This window comes from Etheostoma cragini, chromosome 18 (assembly GCF_013103735.1).
Source record: "Etheostoma cragini isolate CJK2018 chromosome 18, CSU_Ecrag_1.0, whole genome shotgun sequence".
NCBI classification, from domain to species: domain Eukaryota; kingdom Metazoa; phylum Chordata; class Actinopteri; order Perciformes; family Percidae; genus Etheostoma; species Etheostoma cragini.
In genome coordinates this window covers 3,166,072-3,192,287 of record NC_048424.1, presented here as the reverse complement: position 1 = coordinate 3,192,287, position 26,216 = coordinate 3,166,072, and the positions used below count along the sequence as shown (strand labels likewise).

General features: G+C 40.7%; 1 protein-coding gene across 5 annotated transcripts in view; it reads left to right on the top strand.

Moving 5' to 3' along the window:
- col12a1b (collagen, type XII, alpha 1b) overlaps positions 1–26,216 on the top strand; it is a 133,351-nt gene that overhangs the window by 12,452 nt on the left and 94,683 nt on the right. For all 5 annotated transcript variants that reach the window (XM_034899320.1, XM_034899316.1, XM_034899319.1 and 2 more), the window contains 13 exons: positions 254–427; positions 1,115–1,405; positions 2,161–2,763; positions 5,222–5,512; positions 5,605–5,880; positions 16,587–16,856; positions 18,222–18,488; positions 20,187–20,379; positions 21,124–21,248; positions 23,955–24,104; positions 24,733–24,852; positions 25,221–25,385; positions 26,016–26,162. In XM_034899320.1, the coding sequence (XP_034755211.1) occupies positions 254–427; positions 1,115–1,405; positions 2,161–2,763; positions 5,222–5,512; positions 5,605–5,880; positions 16,587–16,856; positions 18,222–18,488; positions 20,187–20,379; positions 21,124–21,248; positions 23,955–24,104; positions 24,733–24,852; positions 25,221–25,385; positions 26,016–26,162 (3,072 nt within the window). The remainder of the gene's footprint in view (positions 1–253; positions 428–1,114; positions 1,406–2,160; positions 2,764–5,221; positions 5,513–5,604; positions 5,881–16,586; positions 16,857–18,221; positions 18,489–20,186; positions 20,380–21,123; positions 21,249–23,954; positions 24,105–24,732; positions 24,853–25,220; positions 25,386–26,015; positions 26,163–26,216) is intronic.

Here is a 26,216-nt window from a genome sequence, read left to right as displayed (position 1 = left end):
CACATACAGTATTTGCAGACCTGGAGCAAACACAACCTTTACCTTTGACACCGTAACCCTTAACACGATGCCAGTGACTTTACATCACTGCTAGGAATTTACTGGAGTTGCCTCTTAGCTCAGAAATGAGTGAATGTCCCTATATTAAGCAGGCAGTGGCAATCACAATGCTTTCAATTTAATAATTTACCCGTCATAAATGACCATATACTGTGGATTTACCACAACTTAGATTTTTGTTGTCCGTTTTTAGGTATCCAAGGGGCAGATGAGGAGGAGATGAAGCGGATGGCCTCCACACCTTACAGAAGTCACATCTATAATGTCCCCAACTTTGACTTGATCAAAAATGTGCAGAAGGAGCTCATCACACAGGTGTGCGCTGGCGTCGAGGATCAACTCAGCTCACTCGTCAGTGGAGAAGAAGGTAAGATGTGATAAAACAAAAAAATACCTTTAATTCTGGGTATCAAAATGAAGAGCATCACATATGTGTTAAACAAGGTTTTCATCTTTGGCCTTCTATTGATCCTTTTGTATATTGTCTTAAAGCAGTAGTAACATTTTGGAATGCACTTAATCAGTCTGTTGAATAAGAAGATCAATACCACTCTTGTATCTGTACTAATTTGAAGCTTCAGCTAGCAGCTCCTTAGCTTAGCATAACAACAGGAAACAGGGGGGAACAGCTAGCCCTGCTCTGTCCAAAGGTAACAATCTCCCTGCCAGCTACTCTGACGCTCTCTTAGTAACATGTTTTACGTATTTAGATTAATGCCAAAGTCTTTGGACAGAGCCAGGCTAACTGTTTATCCTTGTTTACAGTCTTTATGCTAACCATCTATGGCCATAGCTTCACATTCAACAGATTTTACACTGGTATCAATTGTCTCATGTAACTCCCAGTAAGTAAAATAATTAAGCATTTTTCCAAAATATCTAAATATTCCTTTTGTATTGATATTTAAAGTAATTCTATCATAATTCATTATTTTATTTGATTGTCACCTTTTTGAATACATTTTCTCAAAACCAAAGTAAGGAGACAAATGAGTGTACATTTAATGCACAAGAACATTTCAGATAACTCTGAGACTGACTCTGACTTTTGCAGCTGTTGAGCCAGCCGCTAATCTCCAAGTCCTGGAGGTGGCCTCGAAGTCCATGCTGTTGACTTGGGGCGCCTCTACCGGAGATGTTTCTGGATACAAGGTGCAGATGAACCCCATGATGGCCGGCGCCAAGCGGCAGGAGCTGTATGTGGGCCCGTCCAAGACCTCAGTGATGGTCAGAGACCTTTCTTCAGACACAGAGTACCAGATCAGTCTGTTCGCTCTAAAGGGCCTGACACCCAGCGAGCCCGTCACGGTCATGCAGAAGACGCAGCCAGTTAAAGTTTCACTGGGTGAGTGTAAAATAGTTATTCCCAACTAGTCAATTTTGGCTTTCTAGTAAATGTGTGACACAATAGAAGTTCTTCTCTTACTTCAGACACAAAGAGTCTTCAATAAAATATAAGTAAATGTATCAATAATGCAGAAGATTATCTGATCAAATGATTGAGGAAGCAGGTGAGTTTATAGGAATAGTTCAACATTTTGGAAAAAATGCATAATAAGATAAGGTAAAATTAGATAGACTTTTAGTAATCCCAAATTAAATTCTTGTGTCTTAGATTTCCCAAAGTCTTTGGGACAAAAAATTCCCAAGTTTGAGCCAAAAGGTTATTAATTTAGTTTCCATAGCTTCCTCTAAATCCATGAGTCGTTGTTAATGTATCTCTTTTTGTTTACGGATTAAAAACAAGATGCAGTATGATAGTTAGGCTTAGGAGTGTTATTTTTGAAGAGACAGAGTCGGGCTAGCGGTTTTCTCTGCTAACAGTCTTTTTGCTAATTCTTCCCAGCTTTAGCTCCATAGTTTAAAAATCTCCTTCTAACCACAAACCTCCACCGGTTGAACCTGATGCTGTTTCTTTCTTATGATAGTTAACAAAATGACCAGCTGCAACTCGTAAATACCGTTTACACCAAGTCTTAATAAAGAAAAAAACTGAGGATGAAAATTCTCAAAATACATTATAAGCAAAAAAAAAAGTGCTATCGTTGGAGTTAGTCAATTACAACTTTGTATTGTGCTTTGTGTGTTTTTCCAATATAGAGTGTTCTCTTCGCGTTGACGTTCAAGCCGATGTCGTCCTCCTGGTCGACGGTTCTTACAGTATCGGCCTGGCTAACTTTGCTAAAGTCAGAGCTTTCCTGGAGGTGCTGGTGAACACCTTTGACATTGGGCGAGATAAGGTCCGGATCAGCTTGGTCCAGTACAGCAGGGACCCCCACACCGAGTTCTACCTGAACACTCACCATGACCTGAGCGCCGTGGTCAAGGCTGTGAGAACTTTCCCGTACCGCGGTGGCTCCACCAACACCGGCAGGGCCATGACCTACGTGAGAGAGAAGATCTTCCAGGCCTCCAAAGGGGCACGACCCAACGTTCCCCGCGTTACCATCCTCATCACTGACGGGAAGTCATCCGACGCATTCCACGAGCCAGCCACAAAGCTGAGGAATGCTGATGTGGAGATCTTTGCGGTGGGTGTAAAGGACGCTGTACGAACTGAGCTGGAGGCCATCGCCAATACGCCTGCAGAGACCCATGTTTACACTGTAGATGACTTTGATGCCTTCCAGAGAATTTCCAAAGAACTCACGCTGTCCATCTGCCTGAGGATCGAGCAAGAGATTCTGAACATCCACCAGAGACGTAAGTAGTGTTGCTTTAACCCCTCTGTGTGTGCTTTGTTCAAGTTCCTTTGAGCAATCTACCATTGTTATATATAATTTAGATTGTATCAATTATTTTTGTCTTTTATTGATTCCTCATTTGTTGTGTATTGTTTGGGTTTAATTCTTGCCATATTGTCAGAAATTAAACTAAATCATGATGACAGCAAACGCACCCATTATTTTAGGCAAATGAGGCTAAAATAGGTAGGCAAAAAAGGTATTTAAAAAAAAATTATTCTGGATGTTTACGTGCACAAAAGGAATATTTGGCAGTTTTCTACTGGTTTTAACTTAAAGGTGCTCTAAGCAATTTTGGGTGATAGCACTTCTTGTTGACGTTTAAAGTATTTTCAAACAAAACAAGGCTAGTTTGTCCCTCCCTCCCTCTCATCCTGTGCACTCTCCCTCGCATCAATGCTTCTGCGCATTAACCCCCCAACCCCCACCTCCACATCCTTCTTGACGGTTATTGCCTGGAAGACTGTTTATGTTTGGTGCTGCAGGTTGGCACAGTTTGTTTTTGTAGCCGTACGTAGACCCTGGGCTGTCTACACAGATGCGTTTTTTTTTACAGTGTCTTCAGGGGGCAGGCAACTTGCAGATAGTGAGGAAATGTTTTTTACAGTGTGTTCTGGGAAGAGGCAACTTGCAGATAATGAGGAGATGTTTTTTACAGTGTGTTCTGGGGACAGGCAGCTAGCAGATAGTGAGGAGATGTTTGCTGGAGGTGTTTTCTGTATGTGACAAAAAATGTTTGTAACGCGTGACATTGCTTAGAGCACCTTTAACTTATATTTTATCTTTCACTGTAAAGGTGGAAATTATGAGTTAATGGTTTGAATAGTTCAATTATTTATGTTATTTGTCACTCTGAATGAGGCAGTTGTGACTCTGCAGTCAGACATTATATTATCAATTGTTTGTAGGAAGATTGGGATCTGTTTCACCTGTGTTTATCCATTGTCCAATAGTGGGAAATACTTTGCTTAATTGCATTCTTGTACTTACATTTGTCAGCTTTGTTGCCTTTGTGGCGTAGGCCAAAGAAGAGCCCATTGAATTTTGGAGCAGAATCATATCCTGGGGCTGATTCACAAATTAATTTTCACTTTTGTGAACTTTCACAAGATAGGGCCTGGCCCTGGTGGAGATCTGCCCTTCTAGTCTAATCAGTGGCTCAAACTACCTTAGCATGACCAAAAATGGTGTGTGTGTGTGTGTGTGTGTGTGTGTGTGTGTGTGTGTGTGTGTGTGTGTGTACTATGGACAATGATGAACGTTTGTCATCAGCAAGTTAATTTGAAGTAATTTATTTTTAAGTACATGTTTAATTAGACCTACCAGTCAACTATCATGATTTAGATCATTTGTAGTAATCAAATCAACATTTTAACAATCAATCACTGTATCAACCAGTCTCCACTGTGGAGGAGAATACAGAGAAGTACCAACAGCCATCCACATGCACACAATTACTTTCATGTTGCTTTTCCAAGTGTGGCTTTTTTCATCCGAACCCTCTCTTCTCCAAAATGTGTTAAACACATGTCCACCTTTTCATCTTTCAAGGCCAGAGAGAGGTCTTCCATGTGGATATATTAAAACTGGGTCAAGTACTGGTTGCAGATATTTCTTTTCATTTTTTCAAACCCAGTTGAATCACCAGATGACTGCCTGGTGTGTTGTCCGTCACGTATTTGTAGGAACTTGACTGAAATGCATTTTTTTCTTTTTACTGAAATCATTAGCCATCCCTCAACATCTTAGTCAAGTTTAAACAAGCAAGAAAAGTTACTAGGAAATACCTTTTTCACCCACTTAGGCTATTAATCACTCTCTTATTTTGGCAAAAGGAGCAAGGTCTGCCAGCTTAGAATGTGACTCACACCAGCTTTTATTGCGATTATATAATTCTTATATAATAATGACTTTATGTCAACAGAAGTGTGCAGGAGGCTGAGTGAGCAGCGCAGTTACAGCTTCCATCCAACATATTTGCTCAAAGAGCTCACATATTGGGGAGTTTCACAGCCGCCCTCCTCGTGTCGTTTTAATGATGGAGCTGTCAGATGGCTGTACAGTGTACATCTTTATTGAATGATGTACAGCATGTAGGTCAGCCCGCCTACTGTTCGGATTGCGTCATTTGTTCTTGAAGTAGGGATGTCACGAAACCAAAAATCTAGTAGTTGGCTACCGATACCCCCAAAAGTACACAACATTTGGTTCCAAAGTTGATACCACGTTCTTAAAAAAAAAAGAGGTTAAAGAAGTCTCGGTTTAGTTTTTTTCCAAAGTGCAAACACTCTTTTAGTAAAAGAGAAAGACTCAACTCAGTTAGCATCATCCTTGGTGATTTAGATTAAAATCACTCTCCCCAAGTCTCCACATGTCAGTGTGTCCGTTAACTTTGTTTCCTTCCATTTTTTCACCAGAACTTATCCAACCGAGGGCACTTTCCTTCTCAGAGGTTGGCCCCAGAAGCTTCAGAGTCAGCTGGGAGATCGACCCCACCGCCAACGTAGAGTCCTACCTGGTTAAGTTCAAGCCGGCAGATGATGACGGTGGGCATTTTGTGTCCATGTCAGGTGTGTCCGTGCCAGGGGACACTCTAACCACCATCCTCCCCCAACTGACTCCAAACACTCGCTATGAAGTCAAAGTTTTTGCTCAGTATGAGAAGTGGGACAGCTTGCCCGAGACCGGCTTTGAGACCACTTTAGACGGTCAGTTGACTCAAGAAATTTTAATTTTTTAAATTTTTGAAGCTGGTAAATTGGAACAATGATGCTAACTAATTTGTTCACATTTCTTGCAGAACAAGGCTCTGTGCAGAACCTAAGAGTGTCTGATGAGACCACAAACAGCTTCAGAGTGTCATGGCAGCCAGCTCCCGGAGACGTCACTCGCTACAAATTGACTTACGAACCTATAGGGGACGAGAGCTCCAGGCTGGAGACGACCACGGTCAGCGCCGAGACAACCATTGTGCTGCAGGAGCTTCAGCCAAAAACCACCTACCGCGTCACCGTCACTCCTGAATACCCCTCCGGCTCCGGAGTGCTGCTGCAGACGGATGGCACCACCAAAGAAGGTAAATGTAAATGTGCTGTATTTATATAGCGCTTTTCCAGTCTTAACGACTGCTCAAAGCGCTTTTACATCTACAGGAAACATTCACCATTCACACACATTCATACACTGTGGCCGGGGCTGCCGTACAAGGTGCCACCTGCTCATCAGATAAACATTCACACACATTCACACTCCGATGCGCAGCACCGGGGGCAACTCGGGGTTCAGTGTCTTGCCCAAGGACACTTCGACAATGACTGCAGGGGCGGGGATCAAACCGCCAACCTTCCGATTGGCAGGCAACCGCTCTACCACTGAGCCACAGCCGCCCCTACAACTTATAACTGTTACAAATTAGAAAAGAGCAATATTTGGCACTGGAACTGTCCCTCAGAGCATACAATTTGATGCATTTAGCATAACAAAATCGCACCACTTCTTAATCTCATAACTCAGTCCACATAAACATATTTCATCCAAATATTACTGGACTTAGTGCAAGTTACTGTTTCTAGTGATTACCGGTTTCTCAGTGACCATTGAGCAAAAATGGCATAAATGACTTCACATGGTGCAGATTAATCAAAATATAAACAATTTTAGGGGGAAAAAAAGAATGTCTCAGGAGGAGCAATAACAGCAATATTTTCATGGTCATAGCAACATTAAACTACCAGTTTGCATCAACTATAGCACGATGCATGACGGGAAACGTAGTGCTGACACTTACAGATACAAATGTCGCATCAACAAGGTTGTTATATTACTGGTATACTATTTTGCAAATCTGTTATAAATTGCGTATTATTATTTTAGTCATGAAAAGTGTCCTTCAAGGACCCTTCAATAGCGTAACATATCTTATAATTTTGGGCCAGAAGTTGAGCTCTGAAGTCCAGATATATGAGTAGCTGGAAAATGAACTGCTAAGTCACTGTTTCTGATCCAAAACAGGTGCCTGCAGATGTCTTATGATCATTCTCTTTGTGCTATGTAACAGTAAAAAACTAACTTTCTCAACTAACTAATTTAAAGATCACAGGGGACATAAGTTTTTCTCCTCTGATCTTTTCTCTGACATCCTCAGTGACTTTTTAATTTTTTTAAATTTATTATCTGTATTTGACATTTACTTTCATTCCAAAACTTCCTGGGAGTGCCGGGAGTCCACACATTTTTGACCCCAGTGGAAAGTCCACTCTGCAGTGTTAGTACAACCTGCCACCCATCGAGCTCCTTGTCAGATCTGTCCTGCCTTACAGGGAAAGGAATGAAAAACAGACAGAAGCACAGAAAGCTGGGAAAAAGAAGTGGGCCAAGATGAACTCAGTGGTGATAAACAAAGGAGAAGGAAAGTGGCGGAGATTTCCCCCCTGGGTTAACAACCCTCTAAACTCTGGACAGGGACGTTAAACTTTTGTGATCTTTCGTAGATGCTTGAAGAGAGATTATGTCATGGAGAAACTTGTTAGGGAGCTAGTACATAACATCGGAAGGCATTTGAAATGGTTGAGACCGTGAGACAAGTTGCTTGTAATAAAAAATGTATTCCTGTCTACCATGGCAACAGCATTTCTCACCGTGTCTGGGTGTACTGTTCTCTTCCTGATTCTTCCAGCTGCTTGTTGTCTGAGGTGAACTTTTTTTTTTAAATAGTTTTGACAGTTTATAAAAAGAGACATGATTAATCCCAGCTTGCACCTCTTTGACATGAAACACCGAGCTGGCTCTTTTTCCTCCCCCTGTATGGCTTACAAAATTGTTCCCATTAAGATGTTTACTGTGTTCATGACTTTATCTCAAAACTATGACTTGATGCAGGTCATTGAGGTTTTGAATGAATTACCCTTTTTTGCTTGCAGTGTTTTCCACCAAGTCGTGTGTTGGGACAAAAGCACATACCGTATTGGTCTAAATATAAGACGACCCTGATTATAAGACGATTACAATTTTAAAATAATAAAATAAATAAAATATTATTACATTTTTCCAAGGCCTTCAGCTGAATGACAGCTCTGGTAATGGGCACTGGAGCGGCTGCTTTTAGGACCACGGTAAGATTTTCTCTGGCTGTTTGCAATTTTTTAGACGATGTAACATCTCCATGACAACGTCTCATTGTACTTCCGTTCTAGAGTCCGATTTCCAGGCTTTTTGTAGCTGGATATATTAGTTGTTTTGTCTATATATGAATGTGGATAACGTTTGTGATAGTGAGAGGATTGCTACAGTTACACTTGTAGTGATGTATCAGCGAAAACACGTTTATTTCTCTGATTCCCGGTTTTTGTTCTAACACCGCTGGGCGCTTCCTCTGTTCAGTCCCTCTCTATTTCTCTCCACCATGCAACGTTATCGGTTTGCGCTCCGTCTAAAACTCTGCTCTTTTGACCATTTGTTTGTAACAGTAACATAAAAGTGATAATGATCATTTCATTTCTATAGTTAATAACTGACTTCTCTATTATCTACTTTCTCAGACTTTTTTCTAGGAAAAAAAACCCTGTCTTATATTTGGACCTACACGGTGATATGGTTACATAAACCGCTGGGAGTGACTCTAGTCTTCTTTTTTCATTGTCTGACTATTTAGGAAAGCAAGTGCATTTCACTTAAAATCCATGACGTTTTCATCACTCAGTAGGAAAAAAACTCAAAGTCAGGCAGATGCAACAATAAACCATTTTACAGTAACACTCAGCAGTAAACGTTAACACCAGGGCACATGAGTCACCTCCTTATTTTAACAATTATTCTTTCAAAGGGGAATTGTGTGAACATGCCCTACTTACACTAAATCCTCATCCTGGTAGCTGCCCAGTACAAACGCAGTTTTCTACTGTGCAGCCGTTTTCATAGCACAATTCATATGCCAGGCTAATTCAAAGTGTTTTACGAAGAAAAGAAAAGAAAAAAAACAGATACAATAAGATAGCTGTCTGGATTTACCCTCCAGAAATCTGAGGAGCAGTTAAGCATAGTCCTCAGAAATCCACCAGAGTTTAGAATGACGACACATAGAAAGAGGAAGGGGACGTACTGTACATCTGCAAAAATACATGCATCCGGCAGAATTTCCTGCTGCACCGGATCAATCTTGGAAGTGGAACGTTAAGAATATAGACTGTGGATCCACAGACCAAACGTGGATAAGCAAGCTCTCCATGCCTGGATTATACTTCCAGGATACCTGAGATTGGCCAGCACCTGTCAGTTGTTTTAGTCAGGTCTTAAAACATTCCTGTTCTCCAGGGCTCTTTAAACCTGTGCATTGCTTAACGATTGAAAAACACACCGCTAACTGATCTAAATCTAGATTTGTATGGTAAAAAAACAAAAACGAGGGGCTAAAAGAGGCTAAAAATCTCTGTAGAGATTTTGTTCATTTCATTCAGTGTTAAAATCAAAAATGTGGTTTAATAAAGGTTTAATGAAATTAAAATTTCATTTAGTTGATGAACTGAATTATTATACTTTCAAAGTTAAGATACAGCTCCCCCTTAAGTGCAAGTGTGTGTCCTGAAAAACTCTTGTTACGCTTCATTTGATGATCATCTGTATTTTTAAATGTAAAATAAACTTTTAGTAATGCAGTGTCTACAAAAGATAGAGTGAATAAACACACATATTAAGATATCTTAATATCTTTTTTCACTGCTAAATTTCTGGCACCCCAGCTGTGGCCCAGTAATCCTCCCAGATTAAGAGATTACTCTATTTTTATTATGATTTTGTGGCCGAACAACCACAGCAAATTTTTTTCACTGTAATTGCTGTGACAAAACCCTGGAAGGCGACCAGATCGTCAAAGGGCTCTTAAAAAAAAAACATTTGATACAAGTTCATGTTTAAAAATGGCTTTCTTTTTGCTCCAGAAGTGATCCTGCTTTCAATACCCAGAGAGGCTTCAAGGGTCAGGCTTATTGCTCCCGGAGAGTAATAATAAACAGTCAGAACAAGAGAAGTGGTGAGATGGAGAAGAGAAGGACGACATCCAGTTTTACGATGTTACAGTGTTGTAGTGGAAAGGACAATTTCATTCTTTACCACCTGGGTCTTATGTTTTTGGTTTATTCACTAGGCTGCTGGACTGCCCCCTCTGAGTTGATTAGTCAACTAATCGGCCATTTTGGTCTTTGGTCCATTAATCATTTAAAACAAAAAGTCCTTTTTCCATAAAAGGCGGCCTTAGTCAACTAATATTTATGATTATGTTGACTAATTGGTTTGTTGATTTTCAACAGATCTGCAAAGCTGACATTCTCCGCAAAGAATCAAGCAAAAGCGCCACTTTAAATCTTGTGTTTACCAGAGATGTCATAAGTCATTCAGCATGAAAATCATAAAAAATGACTAATGGACTAAAGAAATCTTAGGCGACTATGACCGATATGACCAATATGAGCGATATTAGTTGACCAACTGACTAAGGGCGTGCAGCCCTAATGTGGAGGGCATCATGTTGGACCAGAACTTGATGGATGTGGTTAGTAATCAGTGTTTGCTCACCTGTGTGTCTCACACAGTGGAGTAGAAGCTTGTAACAGTAAGAGTGGACACAGGCTGAGAGGGAAAGATGAGAAACGGCAAGACCCGACAGGAATGTAACACAGCTGAGAGCAGGGCTGGAAGGTTAGGAGGAGCAGGGAAGACTGACTCATTGCTGTCTCAGTCTCTATGTTTATGTGTCTGTCTCCATGTGTCTCACCCTCTGTCTTTCTTTCCTATCTGCCTATCCCATTTCTTTTTAATTCTGTTTTCTTTAATTCTCTCTCTCTTTCGCTGTCTGTCTTTCGTTGCCTCTTCATGTCGTTTTCTTCGTGTTGCTATCTCTCTTTCTTTCATGTCACCTTGTGAGGGCTTGCCTGGAATTTAATAGTCTTGTCCACAGCCTCCAAATGCCTACCTAGTCGCAGTGCAATGCAATCATTACAACCTCCACTGTTTCTTTTCTTTTCTGTCTTTCCAAAGCTTCCGGATGTCTGGGCCGTACTGGCCCAGCATGGTGTGTTTTTTCTGCCTTGTTGCCTTCAGGGTCTAGTTCTAAAGTGCGTTGGTGAAGTCCCCAGACATCCGTGGTGTTGGCCCACATCAGAGGCAGCCATTGCTTCCTCTCACATGCACAGCTAGACCTGCTCAGATGTGCAGTGGAAAACTGCACTGATACTGTACCCACATTAAACCCCATGAGCTCACTCTTTCTTATTGTAAAAACTCTTAATGTACAGTAAGAGCTCATATTAAGCGTCGTTGGGGCCTGGTTTTGTGCACTAGAGATTTGTGTTTACGACCGAATGGGAGCTAAAATGGAAAACTCTCCCACATGCCAACAATCAGCAGGTTATCATGCTTTCTGTGATATATCAAAGCCAATCCAGGTTGTTGCCCAAACTACTGTATAAATACTACAGAGACACTTTGTTTTCATTTTTTCCTAATTTATTCAAACAATGGAGCATGGATTCCCGGCTAAACTCCAATGACACCGTTTTTTGAAGCAAACCTGTCTATAAGGCTCTGCAGCTGCTTTTGGCCTTTTGTTTTTACCAAGTCCTTCACTTTTAACACTCATTTGAAAAAATAGAAAACATTGACATTAACCAGGACTTCTTGATTGTTGGACCAGTTTTTCGTGATGTTGCTGTGGGATGGAAAAGCTTCCATAACTGTGGAGAGAAAAGGGAACGTTTCAGGAATCAGTCAGAGTGATGACAGTGCATCTTTTAACTTATACAGTTTGCCCTAGTCTTCCACTAGGGCCTGAAGCCAAAAAACTCAAATAGAAATGTGAAAGGCTTACAAAACAATTATTACCTCTGCCAAAGAGGGTTATGTTTTCAGTTCAGTTTCCTTATCTGTTGGTTTGTACTTAAGGCTTACAGAAAAACTACCAGCCTGATTTTTAGGAAACTTGGTGTAAGGGTGTAGCATGGGACAAGGGAGAACATAATCAAATTTGGAGCAGATCTGAATCTTGTGGAAGGTACACAAACTATTTCTCACTTTGGTTTACATGGCGAGATAAGGTATTGCCTTGGCGAAAGTCTGCACACTTTTAGTTGTTTTCTGTTGTTATCTCCATGAGTTTTACGTCGTTCTTTATACTTTTCTTGACTCTATTAAACTGAAACCTGTAAAATACAGTGCTCAACCTTTCAGTCATACATGTTTGTCATCCAAAGCTTAACTTCTTTGTCCCTGATTGCAGTAGTTGATCAGCCTTGGACCCCCAGCTTGTTCTAACCCGTCAAAGTGACAGGCAATTATTTAACCTTTTACAGTTTTCACCTTCATTAGCTTTCCAGGCCTGCTTCAGGGTGCAGGTGAGGAGTTAAGGCCAGGTTTGGACCTATAACAAGCTCTTACTTTACAGCTTGGCCTGAAAACTGCAGATTCAGGCGACAACCAGGCTTCCTGTGGCGATTCTGGCCCACAGCGCAGTTCAGTTCCCAGTTTAACGTTGTGATGAAAGGGCAGACATAAGTTTCTTCAATTATCACATGAAGGTGATAAACAACATAAGCGCTGAAGGGTGCTGTGCAGACTGGTTGTGAACTAGTATTTCCCTTTGGTGCTACGGATTAATGAAGGTTTGGGAACCACCGATGTGAGCACCATGTGCTGAAAGACTTCAGACATGTTTCTTTTGCATTTCTTTAATAAACAATAAATCTTCTGTTAAATTGAGTAAGCAGATGTAATGCCATAAAGGGGACGCATTCATTCAAAGCAATGCGTTTGTTTTACGGCTGCCCTTGTGGGAACTTAACTCCATAAAGATGGTCGGGTTTCACTTGCATTTGCAGTTATCATCTATTTCTGCTTATCTTTCTAAATTTAATTAAATCTCAAAGCGGCAATATACAATCTTTGCTCATACGTGCTGAGGTATTTTGTGGTACTTTTTTGGTAGAAAGCTAAAATAAAGAAATATACTTTATCTAAAGACTATATATCTAAAGACAAAAAAATTGACATCTTCTTAGTGCTGTCCTTAACTAAAGAAATTCTTAGTCAACTAATACTCAGTTTCTCCACAACGAAACAAGCTTAAGTACCAGTTTAAGTTTACCAGAGATGTGCTCATTCGTACTTGGAAAGAAGTTATTTAGCACGAAAAAAGCATTAAAAAATGGCCGGTTTATTAAGACCAAAACGATCGATTAGTCGAGCACTGACATAAGAGGGGGGAGCCCTAATATTTCTATATTATGAACACCGCATAGTAATTTATAATATTATGGGACAGGATTTTTTAAAATGGGAAATGGCAAAGTATTTTGGCCGATGATCTTACATTTTTATTTACCGAAGCCTCTGCATCGATCAGTGTCGTGGTCCCATTGTATTAAACGAGGGGGCAAACCTGGAGCACCCATCTCTGGCAGTATTACTGCCTTGCTCATTGAGAATTAGACAGCCCTTCTCGTCTGATGTGAAGTAGCACCAACAACACTTGCAGAGATATTTTTTTCCATCTGGGCCACCCGTACGAAAACTGCAGTTGCTCTCTGCTCTTGTAGGTGCTTTAAACGGCTGATGGTAGATGGAACATGTCGGGTAGCCAAGTTTATACAAAGTAAGAATCATCCAAAAGACTTTCCACTGTGACTGTGAGGCTTCAGCAGTAGCGATTCCTAGACTTCCTCTGTGAAGTTTTGTGTCAGAGAGCAAAGAGACTCAGCTGCTTAGAGATCAACAGAAGAAATATTTAAGAAAGCTTATGACCTTTACTTTTATGGGCTTCAGGTGCTGAAGAAGTTGGTGCATTTTAGTTGTAGTCATACAATTAAAACAAGTTAAATAAGGCTAATGTTTAATGCTTTTGTGTAGTTAGATCAACCTTGTGCTGCTGCACCAACCTCCCCCTAGATCTAGAAGCAAAATAACAATTTGTGTTGTTTTGCTCACAGCCAATCACTGCAAGCATTTTTAGATTTAATGGCATATGGGAAAAAATTTATCAAATGAAGTACTCTAGTGTTATCTGTATCAATTTAAAGGTACTGGTACTATACCCAGCCCTAGTGATGATGGAGAAGCTTTGGATTTTATAGAACAATCTTCTTTAGCGTGTTCAAACTTCCGTTATAGCATCCACTGTCTTTGCTTCACTTTGTCTTCAAAAATGTACCAATTATATCCAAGTTAAGCAGTTGGGTGGCATGATGGAAAAAACGATTGATTTCAGCAATTAAATCACTTTAATAAATTGACACAGGAAAAGATGTAAAAAAAAAAAAAAAACTTTATTTATGGAGAATATCTCTCTCATTTTGAGTCAACTGCCCTGAGTACTTTTATGCTGTGTAGTTTGGGTTTCCATACATAAATGGTGGATAGATTCGGAAGACATGCAGAGCATAGCAAATATCTTCAGAAGTGCATTAAATTTGCTGCGGTTTTGTTCACATTTGCCTCATCACTGACTGGAAATCTAGGTCTGGGTGCATTTGAGGCTGCGCCTACAGAGCGCCAGATATTCCATACTCCATCCGACAGCTGTCTGTGGCTGTTATTTTCAAAAGCCTCCAGACTTAGCTTCCAGCTTTGAGAGACAGCGCTCCTTGAAGCTGATAAATATTGGCAGCCGCCATGAAGAGCTCCCAGCTCCCTGCTTATGGTGGCTGCAGTGGCGTCTGAGTGGCGAAGACTGAGTAATGGCGACCAAGCAGCACAAGTGAAATAACAAGACCGAAATTATCTAATACGTGTATATTAATGAAGCACAGTAAAATACTTCCAGGGTTGGAAGTCTGATGTGTTTTTCCGTCAGAAATACTGAAATTTAGACCTTCAAATTAAAAGCCTGATTTGAGTCGACCTGCAACAAGCATTTTGCATATTATCTTAGGCACTAAAAGCTGACAAGAGCTGCTGAAAATTGATCTTTTTTATTCCAGTAATCCTGTCATGATATGCTTTTCACACTGTTTTAAAACCTAATTTGCTTACAGAGATTTCTATAACAACATGGCCACATGTTTTGCACATTAAAAAGATGATCAAAATGACATTTCCGGTATCACTTGCAGGAACAAATTTGTCTGAACAACTTCCATACACAGACACACAGACACACAGACACACACACACACACACACACACACACACACACACACACACACACACATTTTGTTTCTTCAAAGTGTATCCAAACCAGAAACATTTTTTCCAGCTATAAACATTTGGAGAGTAGTGCTTTTCTTCCCCCCTCCTCTCTTTCTTAAGATGTGTATCATTTGGCACAAGCTAGAATGTGATTTATTCCACCCTCACTTTCTTGATTATATAGCTGGTTCTGCTATTTTGTGGTAATTATCACATTGTGGATTCTTCTTAGTGTTTCCAGCGCCTCCACTGTTCATGCTCTTGCCATCTCTAAACTAAAGACAGATTATAATTTGATATCGACTCTCCCCCCTCTTTCTCCTTTTCCATCATTCACAAATATTTCCAGCGTTGTGCTCTGTCTGTAAAGGAAAGTGACCATATGTCTGCTTGCAACGAAATGAGCTGCTGCAGTTGTGGGAATTAGATTTGAACATCCAAATATATACAGGGTTTTGCTTCTGTGTGCTGCGTCTCTAAGAAAGTTGAGCCAAGGTCATAAAAACCTCTGAAAACAAGTTAATACTGTGCTTGTATGTATGTTCTTGCTTTTTGTACAAGTACAAGCTTCAGAGTGAGCACTTTTTTGTAAGACAATGACATTAGAACATTTTAATCCATCACTTGGTTGAATTTAAGTTGAGTTAAATTACCGCTGCACAGAGAGGAAGCATTTTTTTTTTTACAAGGGGTTACCACGTCTTAAGGTGGCCAAGTTGGAGGGGAGACATGGGTCGAAAAAGCCTTTCGTCATTTTAAGTAAAACCCGGACGTTAAAGCCACAAGAATAAGAACCCAGTTATAAACAGAAGTTTTCCTTTGAGTCGGTTGACCGTTAACAAACGCAAAGTTCCCTAAACCCACAAGAAAGCAAGAGAGCCGTTAGGTCACTTAGCAGCTCACTAGTTAAGCGCTAAAACGGGTGTGCAAAATACTGAATATCAAAGTTTGCAGCTAACGCTTTACCAATAGAGGGACGAACCAATTTGATGAAATAAAGATGTCTAATAAACTACAGTAAAGCTATTTTTTCTTCTTGCTGGCTCACTGGGCACTTTGAGTTTGTCCGGTTCCCGACATGTTTTATGTCTTTGCTCTCCCATGTCTCCTGTTGCCCAATGCTCTTCATTCACTAAGGAAGCAGAAATGTCTTTAAATACCCTCAGAAATATTGCATGTGTTTCTCCAGTCGTCTCTGCCCATTATAGCTGTGGTGATTTGTTCAATTCTTCTGTCCACACGATGGCCTTTTAATCGTTGCCATTTCAGAAAATACACTGATCTGCCAGCAAGTGGTTCCTTTTGTTTCAAAAGAGAAGATGGATTTCAAAAGAAAACTGACAAGCCAGTCTGACTTTGGACAATACAAAAACACATCTGTTGTGTGTCTGGGAGGACATTTGATGGCACTAGTGTGCTTAAAATGTAGGGTGTGTATATTTGAAAGATATAAAGCTTTGGTCCAAAATCTAACGTTATACATTAAATGCAATTGCTACATGAAGAAAGATGTTTCCCTAACTACTTATCTTATGATGACAGATTGCTTTTGTGTTTCATAACACACTTCAGAAACCCCATAATAATCCACAGCTTTGCTTGTTGTTTTTGCAGAATTGGGACCTCCTAAAAACCTGGTCACCAGCGACGTGACTGACTCCAGCTTTGCAGCGTCCTGGACGGCGGCGCCTGGCAATGTAAAGATGTACCGGGTTCGATGGAACTCACTGTTCTCAGAGGAGAATGGAGATAAAACGGTGCCAGGACATGTGACCAACACCGTGCTGGACGGCCTGAGTCCGGAGACACTCTACCAAGTTTCCGTTGTTGCTGCCTACGATCATAAAGATAGCAGGCCACTCACTGGACAGGAAACCACTGACGGTAAGATTACAGACACTCTGTGATCACTGAATGTGCTTTGGAGACACATTCTGACTCCCAACTCGTCACATATGGGTACATACGCTTAGGGTACTCTCACACTTGTTTCCTGCTATCTAGTCTATAGAAATAATCCAAATTTGAATAAGATATTAATTTTAGATCATTTTCAAATTGTAATTTTTAGGGAAACAGCACCATGGTGACAGTTCTGTTGTGTTACGCTCTCTAAAAAAACAGCAGATGGAAAACTTTGTTCAACGTTTGTGATATGGGTGACGCACTGTGAGTGGCATATTGTGCATCAGAGACCAAGCAAGCTCTTAAAAATGTCAACACATCCCTCAATATATATACGTGCACATGCAAAATCCAACAGTCCAAAGTCACACAAACAGGCCACCCGAAACAAAGACAAATGTAGAGAAACTAACACATGTTCAGAATATACTATATTGTTCCTCATGCAGTCCCCCACCAGAACTATAATCAACTTCATCTCTGGCTTCATAGATTTGTTCAAACCCATCAACACATTGAAAAGTTGGATGCCATGTTTTTTTCCGCCAATAAAAATCAAGTAGTCTGAAAAACTTTCCTTGGAATCATTAAATATACATATTATTCCCTTGCAAATTCTTCTCTAATCACTTGCAGAATCGTCAGAATAAGTTAATTTCATTTATAGGCCTTAAGGTTGTTTCAGGGCGAATTAGAAAAATGTGGTTAGCATTTCCTCCCTAATTGATCACTTTTGGGCAAAAGCCTAATTCATAACTAATTAGTTTTGGCATGAAGCTGATGATACTACTCTACATTTATGCTTGCAGTTATGAATACATAAATACCACTGAAGGAATATAAAAGGGAAACCACACTTGGCCTGAAAATGGAGAGGGAAAGACAATTACTTTTAGGGTTTAAATGAAAAATAACTAAAAGTTTATGGCTGTAAGTAGCCCCCAAAAGAAAACACACACAGAACGTAAAAACTAAAAGTTAGTCTGTTAAAGCTATAGTGCGTAGTTTCTGTTGCGCCCATGGGAAGTAATGACAACAAAACTGTGGCCCGTCCACATGATACAAGCCCTCCGTGATTGTGCATGCGCCCCCACCTCTCCTCTACGCAGTTTCTAATAGCCAAGGAGGACACGGAGGATTGAAAAATCATGATGTACTCTTCAGAAGAAGTGAGCAGGAAAAGTCACCGGACGCCACATTCTTCTGAATATAATTGTACTGTATAAATATCTTTGAAAAAGCATTGAAATATTTTCGGACAACAATAACAATATTTTGATAAAGATTTTACGCTGAATCTTAAATATCTGAACCCGGTTTATGAAAATAACTTTTTGTTTACAGTCTCCGCTGCTGGGAAAAAGTTGACCGTGTCGGACGAGACCGAACGAACCATGAAGGTAAGATGGACGCCGGCGCCGGGCAAGGTGACCCACTACCGTCTGAAGCACATTCCAGTTGGTGGAGGGAAAGAAGTGGCCCTCAAGATCCCCGGGACGACCACTTCCACTGTCATGAAGCGGCTGCAGCCCATGACCACTTACAACATCATTGTGCACCCCATCTACAAGAGCTTGGAAGGAAAAGCAAGGCAAGGAGTAGGAACGACACGTACGTTGGTCCATAATTCAACCCTCTGACAGACAGTACACTGCAGAAACATGTCCATCTGAACCAAGACATTCAAACCTGAGTTCATTCTTAAAACATTATCATTGGTAGAATGAAGTTAAAAACAATGTGAAGATTAGGTGATTTCAGCTTTTTATGAAGTCATGTTGTGTCCTGTGATTGGCCAGCCAAACTGAATGTTAATTTTTAGTTTTAAAATTTTTAATGTTTAAAACGTTTAATTGTTTTCTTAGACTTATGAGCTCTGCCACTATTTGTCCTACTCACTGAGAGTCAGACAACTCATGAATGTATTTCTTTGGTCTCTGCGTTCAGTGATTTAGCGTTGTGACGTTAATCTCACTGCTCAACAGATCATCAATGACTTTATTGATGACAACCTAACTGATGTCAGTTAAGTTAAAGGAGAATTCTGTTAGATTTTAACACGTAGTTCTATTGTTTGTACATTTGGAGTGCTGTCAGTAGCAAGAAAAAAAAAGCCATCACTGTTGCCTACACTGTGTTATCCTCCTGCTAGCGTTAGGAACCATGATGCTGAAACGGGGCAAGTTTTAAACATGCTTTTAGCCTCTTAACATGTTTGAGATGTCGTTGACAAGTGCAGTCATATTCACTGTGTTCACTTGGAAGGATTCACAGCCCATGGGTAGGCACTTGTAAGGACATTTTTAACATTTTAAAGTAACACTATGTAACTTTCCCGCTTCGGTCCCCCAATAGGTTGGAAGTGGAATTGTCCCACTGTGTCTCATTGGAACTACAAATCCCTTACCCAATCTAGCAAACTTGCATAGTGCGGTTATAGCCGGTAGAGAAGGAATGCAGGGAATGCAAAAAGGGAATGCAGAAGTGAATGCAGAAATGCCGTTCACCCTGTTATGAGTGGATGAACTACTGAAACAATTTTGGAAACATTATTTTAAGCTTCAAAAGTACATAGTGTTGCTTTAAGAGGATAAAAGCACGGTTAAAACTTGCCCGTTTTCAGCCTCCTGGGTGTTAACACTAGCAGGAGGATAACACGATGTAGGCAACAGCAATTGTTTTTATTTTTCTCGCTACTGACAGCACTTCAAATGCACAAACAATAGAGCTATGTGTTGAAATCGACTGGAATTCTCCTTTACGTGTTCTTTAAGAACTTCTACCTAAATTGGCATCCTGGACGTTTGCCTATTAAATGTCAGTATTGGGGAAACAAATGGAGAAAACTGGCCTGTTTGACAATTTTGTCACTTGTTTCTGAAGAAATGTTAACATAAATCATGCTGCCTTGGAAAGAAATCTTTCATCCAAGTTGGAGATTTCTTTCCCATTGTTCGTCCAAAAATAAGAGTTTATGATTGACTTTAAGGTTGAAACGACTTGATAAGATGAATATTTTTCACTACAGGTGCTTCTGCTCTGTCAAGACGCAGTGTCTTTCCACCAGAACACTAAAATCACAGTTAATAAATACATGCTCAATCACACGCTACCATTACTAACACACAGCATGACAACTGGACTTTTTAACCAATGGCACCGGATTCAAGGTATTGTATTATGGACTAATGGCAAACTTGCTTGGATGCTGATCTTCAAAAACCGTACCAACCAATAGTTGGAGTTGGTGTTGACTTTTTATTCAGTACAAGTTTGTCCTGAAGTTCTGGCCGGGTTCTTCTATTTCAGTGTCACCCTTCAAGGCTCCCAGGAACCTCCAGACTTCAGAGCCCACCAAGAACAGTTTCAGAGTCACCTGGGATCCAGCACCCGGACAAGTTAAGGGCTACAAAGTGACATTTCACCCTCATGGAAATGATATTGATCTGGGGGAACTCCTGGTTGGTCCCTATGACAACACAGTTGTTCTAGAGGAACTCAGGTAAGCTTTCCAAACTATTAGATATTCAAATATTCTAAGGAATTTCGTGCCTAGATTAGAGAGTTTACCATAAAATAAAACAACAGATGTTAAAGCTGCAAGCAGCAATGGGCGGGCCACATTTAATTCAAAATGGCTGACCTCCAAGAGGCTTATGTCTATAAGCTATGTCTATTTGTCTATCAATTATTGTTTATCTGCGTCAAATTTAAAGTTGGAAGTGAAGCGCTAGCCTGCTAAGTCATCGCATGCATAAAATATAAAATTGTTCACCAGTTATGTTCAAATTTTTGTGGGTTTTCGAGCACCTTAATCCCCTCCATAAATATAATTAATTTGAGCGTAATAATAATAATAGTATGTTGCTTTATGATGCACACAGTATAATATCCAATTTATACTATTTCATATTCTAATTATTATAATAGGGCTTAGGAACCATTTAGACACCGCTACAAGTCCGCTTACTCTATAAGAAGGAGGATAATATGGACCTATTTACCAACATTAAACATTCTTCACTTGTGTGCTGATTCACGCTGTATGATTTCAACAAAGTTCTTTTTATCATTTAGTAAGATTTTTTTTTAAACCGTACTAGATCATGTTGGAATGAAGGCCTGCAGTTTAAGAAAGGTTCAGGACAGTCATTTGAAAGATCATGGGCTACTTTTTTTTGTGGAGATCTCATTTTGGGATCAGGAAAGACTAATGTAAATTTATGTAATTTCCTTTCTCTCGTAGGGCGGAAACAAAGTATTCTGTTGCCGTGTTTGGGATGTTTGACGGAGGAGAGAGTTTGCCTCTGGCAGGAGAGGAGAAGACGACCCTCATGGATGCTCCGGAGCCGCCTCCTGTTGATCCCTCTGGTAAAAGCTGATAACTCCACCACACCACAACTCAAACACCATTAGAAGCCCTAAAGAGCAGGCCTGCAGACCAGACGCTCTCTGATCCAAGTCATTTCAGAAAAGGAGTGGTCTGACTTCGAAGTGCTGCCTAAATTTGTGCCAGAACGCTGAGCTATTCAATTGGCAAGGCAACTCAATTGGTTGTCGAAGGAAATTAATATCATTGTCTCTTTGGAATCGCGGCCTGAAACTCGACGCAGATGATTGCGATTAGCACAAATTATTTGGAGCTGCCTGGCTCGCCTTTACTTACCTACCTCATATCTCATTTGGTGATCTGGAGCAAAATGATGCTGTTAAGCAGACATGTGCAGAAGTGTTGACATTAACATTTGTAAATTGCCCAATTGGACATGTTCCTTGACCTCACGTGCACAATGTGCTGACCTTCAACGTTGTCTCCACAATCATATAACTTCATTAGCTACAGGATGAGTTACTATTGAACTCAGTGGCCCAAATGTTTTAAAGGCAAAAGTAGATGTTTCCATTTCTTATGTTGTCCTAAGTACGGAAGAAGGCTCTGTTTGCAGTTACAGACATTTTTTGATGGTCCCCAGCGTTAGCTGCCGTCAGCATGTATGCAGTTAGGAAAATGTTATGCTTCTCATGAGACCCAGCGGAGGTGCTGACCCTGGGCAGAAGTTCTGGCTGTAATGGCAAGCAGACACAGTGACCGGCTGCTCACCGGGCGGGGAACAGGCCAGGATGTTCCACCAAGGTTCCACTTAAGGATCCTTGTATATCAAACTGAGGTTCTCACATGGCAGGCTGCTTAGTGGAGGCCTTAATCCAGACTTTCTGACAGGTCCATATGGTCTGGCAGAGCTTCTTCGATGTGTCCTTGTTTTTTACAGGTCATTAAATGCTTTGTCCCTTTTTCAAATGTTCTTTAAAAAACGTGCGAAAAACCTGACAGTGGAGTGTGAAAGTTCTACTTGTGGCCAGCAACATTTTGTCATATCACTTGACATTTTCTGGAGTTTTTATGTTATTTTTTTACATTTTAACCACCATTGGAAATGCTAGACTTCAACATTGTGTTAACTTGTTTTCCATCCTTTTTGATATTCAAATGAATTAAAGAATGGCTTGTTTTACGTCACTGGAAGTATAGAGGTTCCGTAAAAGCAACTTCCATTTGATTTGCCAGTTTTCTGCTAAATGAAATCATCAACAAACAAGACAATAACACAAACCACAAAGGGGAACTATAGTAGTGGCTACTGAATTTGTATTGTTAAGGTTGAGGCACAGGATCTTTAGACAAGATCATAAAATCAGCTTACAGTAGTCGCTTTTTCAAGCATTCAACCAAATTTTGTGTTTTTTTTATGTGAGCTCAGGAGCTTTCTTCCATGTACTCTCACATTAGGTTTCCTTTATCAACTCAAGAATAAAACTGAGCTTGCTCAAAATGTCACGGACACCTCCACTTGCACACATCTAAGATGTATTCAGTGGAGACAGTTAGATAGATAATCTACAAAATTGATTCATATACCTCTGTGCGTACACTACATTTGGACTGTTTTTACCGCATTATCCTGCTGTCAGACAGCCATTTAAAAAAGGAAACTGAAGCCGTTATCTCTGCTCTCTGCAAAGCAACGCGTCTCCTTTAACAAAAAAAGTAATTTTAACTCACAGAACATGGGGGGTTGCTGCTCTTTTGCTGCTTCCATCAATTAGTTTTGTGAATCTGAACACTTAAAAACACCAAACTTTCACTTTAAGACAGTCACTGTTGTCAAAGCAAAAACAACCAAAGTCAGAATTTCTGCAGCAACGCCAGTTGATTTGAGTCCCACAGTCAGACTGAGCGGGATATTTATTTGCTGATACTCCTACTCAGAGTCACTGGATCCAGCAGTCGACTGCAGCGCATGGGATGCCTCTTAAAGCTGTGTCTGTTTATGAAATCTGTTTGTATTAACGAATGTCAGAGGGACACATGAGGATATTGTTTTAGCGGCGGTGGTATAACTCAAACAGACTGCTGCCAAGCATCCGACTCAGTTCCACTTAGCATCTGTGTCTGCGGCCTGCTGAAAAAGAACAGAAAAAAATGTAATCGATTGTCTCCTAACCTGTTTTCAATTGCACACACAGGGGCCCAGGTTTTTAGCGCCTGGCATCTGCCGGGCGTGTCATTGTAAAATAAATATATAAATAAAGAGGGAAGAGTGGCCATTTTCCACCTCTACAGGTGCCTGGAACAGGAATGTGCAGCAACTTTGTGGAACAGGAGGCCTCGTATATCGCAGTGCCAGAGAAGCTCACTGCTGCTGTTTGAGGAGACAGCCTCAGTGTCGGCCAGAAAAGACCACAGTGCCTGTTCACCGGTGGACGTAAAAATGCTTGCTGTGTTGGAAGACTCCAGAAATACCAGATGTTGCACAATGTGTTGCCTATGTGATTTATTTGTGTTGCGTAATGCTGTGTAAAACATCCTGCTGTATAAACATCTTGTGATTGTGTGACCTTTTGTGACGCACTCTTCTCTCTTCTCTGATGTGTCCCACAAACCTTCTTCTTCTTCTTTTTCTCACGTTCCCCACACACATTAATTTCTAATGGTTTGTATACCAGCGAGCGAGTGCTTGCGGTGCATGTCCGTGGTGTGCACCAGGTGTCTTGCTCACTCGCCATCTCTCTCCGCAGACACTAAGTGTAAGACCACAGCAAAGGCCGACCTTGTGCTGCTGGTCGACGGCTCCTGGAGCATCGGCCGCATCAACTTCAAAACCATTCGCAACTTCATCGCTCGCATGGTCAGCGTGTTTGACATCGGCCCCGACAGAGTCCAGATTGGTAATATTTTTACTACTATCAACACAACTGCTGTCTTTGCTGCAATTACCACCTATACTACTACTTTCAATACTGTCCAACAGCTACCTTTATTGTAACTAACAATTCAGCTCAATTGATAAAACAACTGCTTCTACTTTTAATCCTACCACTATCTTCTTTTTCTCTGGCTCTATCATTTTGAAGAGGATTTTCTTCCGAAGGCTGTTAGAATATTGTTGCTAGTATTTGAGGTAAAGTAGAGTAGCTTCTGCATTTAAATATTGCTGTTGTAGAGCTGTTTAAAGATACTGGAGGGACTGTAGTCAGTCCTTCGCACCCTTTTTGCTTAAGGCCTAAGGGTCACCTTAGCTCCTCCCCCCCCATAAGGGAGAATGAATGTGTTTGCATGAGCAATGATTGACACGCAGTTAGACACCCCCCCACTGGCCCTGATTGGTGCATCTGAACAAAGAACGGTGGATTTTTGCAAATTGCACTACAAGCTGTAGGTGGAGCCAGAGAAGCCTGATTTTTTATTTACTTGCTTTATGTAGCACTACTTGAACATGGGGTCCCTATCAGCAAAGTCAGTTTTCTAAGCACCTGCTGCATCTTGAAAGTTTGAGTTCCTTTGTGTTTTCTGCAGGTCTGGCTCAGTACAGTGGAGACCCAAAGACCGAGTGGCACCTGAACGCACACCCAACCAAGGCGTCCCTGCTGGATGCCATTGCCAACCTGCCATACAAAGGAGGAAACACCATGACAGGTAAATTTAACAACAATTTGTCCAATCCACAGCAGTTTAACACTGATGAAGGTCCCAATTTGGAATCAATTTACTTTCCTTATTTAAGTCCATTAGCTGTAGAAACTGATATTTCTCAAAAAATTCAACGATAAAGTAGATTTTCTTTGTGAGAGTTTAAAGTAATACTCAACCAGAAACTTCCCAAGTATTCACAGAAACTTCCAAAACACCTGTCTACCAAAAATGGCTCTCTTTGTAACTGTGCAACTATTGGACTATTGTGTTGGCAATTATGTTATGAATAGAAATCATGTTTAATGTTAAAAGCTGAGATTCACCATGACTGACAACAGAATAGTGTTCTAACTATTCTTTCTGTCACACAGGGATGGCTCTGAAGTATATCCTCGACAACAACTTCAGACCAAATGTAGGTTTGCGCCCCGACTCACGCAAAATTGGTATCCTGATCACTGACGGAAAGTCGCAGGATGAAATCATTTTCAGCTCAGAGAAGCTGAGAGACAGCGACATCGAGCTCTACGCAATCGGTACGTGATTTTTGTCAGTTTGAATAACTAACAGAAATCAGGTGATATTGACAAATTCTATCATTGCTTATTTCTTGTTTGTCACATGAACGAACAGGTTGTGTTCTATGATTGAGTCCCATAGACTACATATTCAAAACCATTTCAAGATGGATTTCCTTCCTTTAAGCAGCTGTGGACTTTAATTAGTTCATTAAAATCTAATCAGTCAAGTCTTTGAAACACTTAAACATACAGTATATACTTGACTTGCTAATATGTACAGCTAATATTTACTAAATCACTGTGAATGAGGGGTGAAGAGATTTCTGAAGAGTTTTAGTACAGAGGCAGATTGATAACATTAGCTAGCTAGCTTTGCACTTCCACATAGCTTATCTGTCTTTAAGCTTCCTTACTTACCCCAGATAAGCACTTCAGGTGGTCCCAGTTGTGTTAGTTAGCGTTACATTGCAGAAATTCCAGAGTCCTCTTTATCTAAGACCGAGACAAGGCTGAGTAAAAAAATTGGTTCATTCCGAGATGAGACCGAGATCTTGAGACCACTCTTGAGACCGAGACCGGTCTTGAGTACTTCAACACTGACTGGCACCATTGACTGTTTCAAAATAAGCAACATTTTTCTCTCAGGTGTGAAGAACGCAGATGAGAATGAATTGAGGTCCATCGCCTCCGACCCCGACGAAATTCACATGTACAACGTTGGCGACTTCAAGTTCCTGGTGGACATCGTTGACGAACTCACTGTCAACCTGTGTAACAGCGTCAAAGGCCCAGGTAGGAAAAGAGTCACATCATCATCAGAACTGGTATACCAGTTTAGACCAAAGA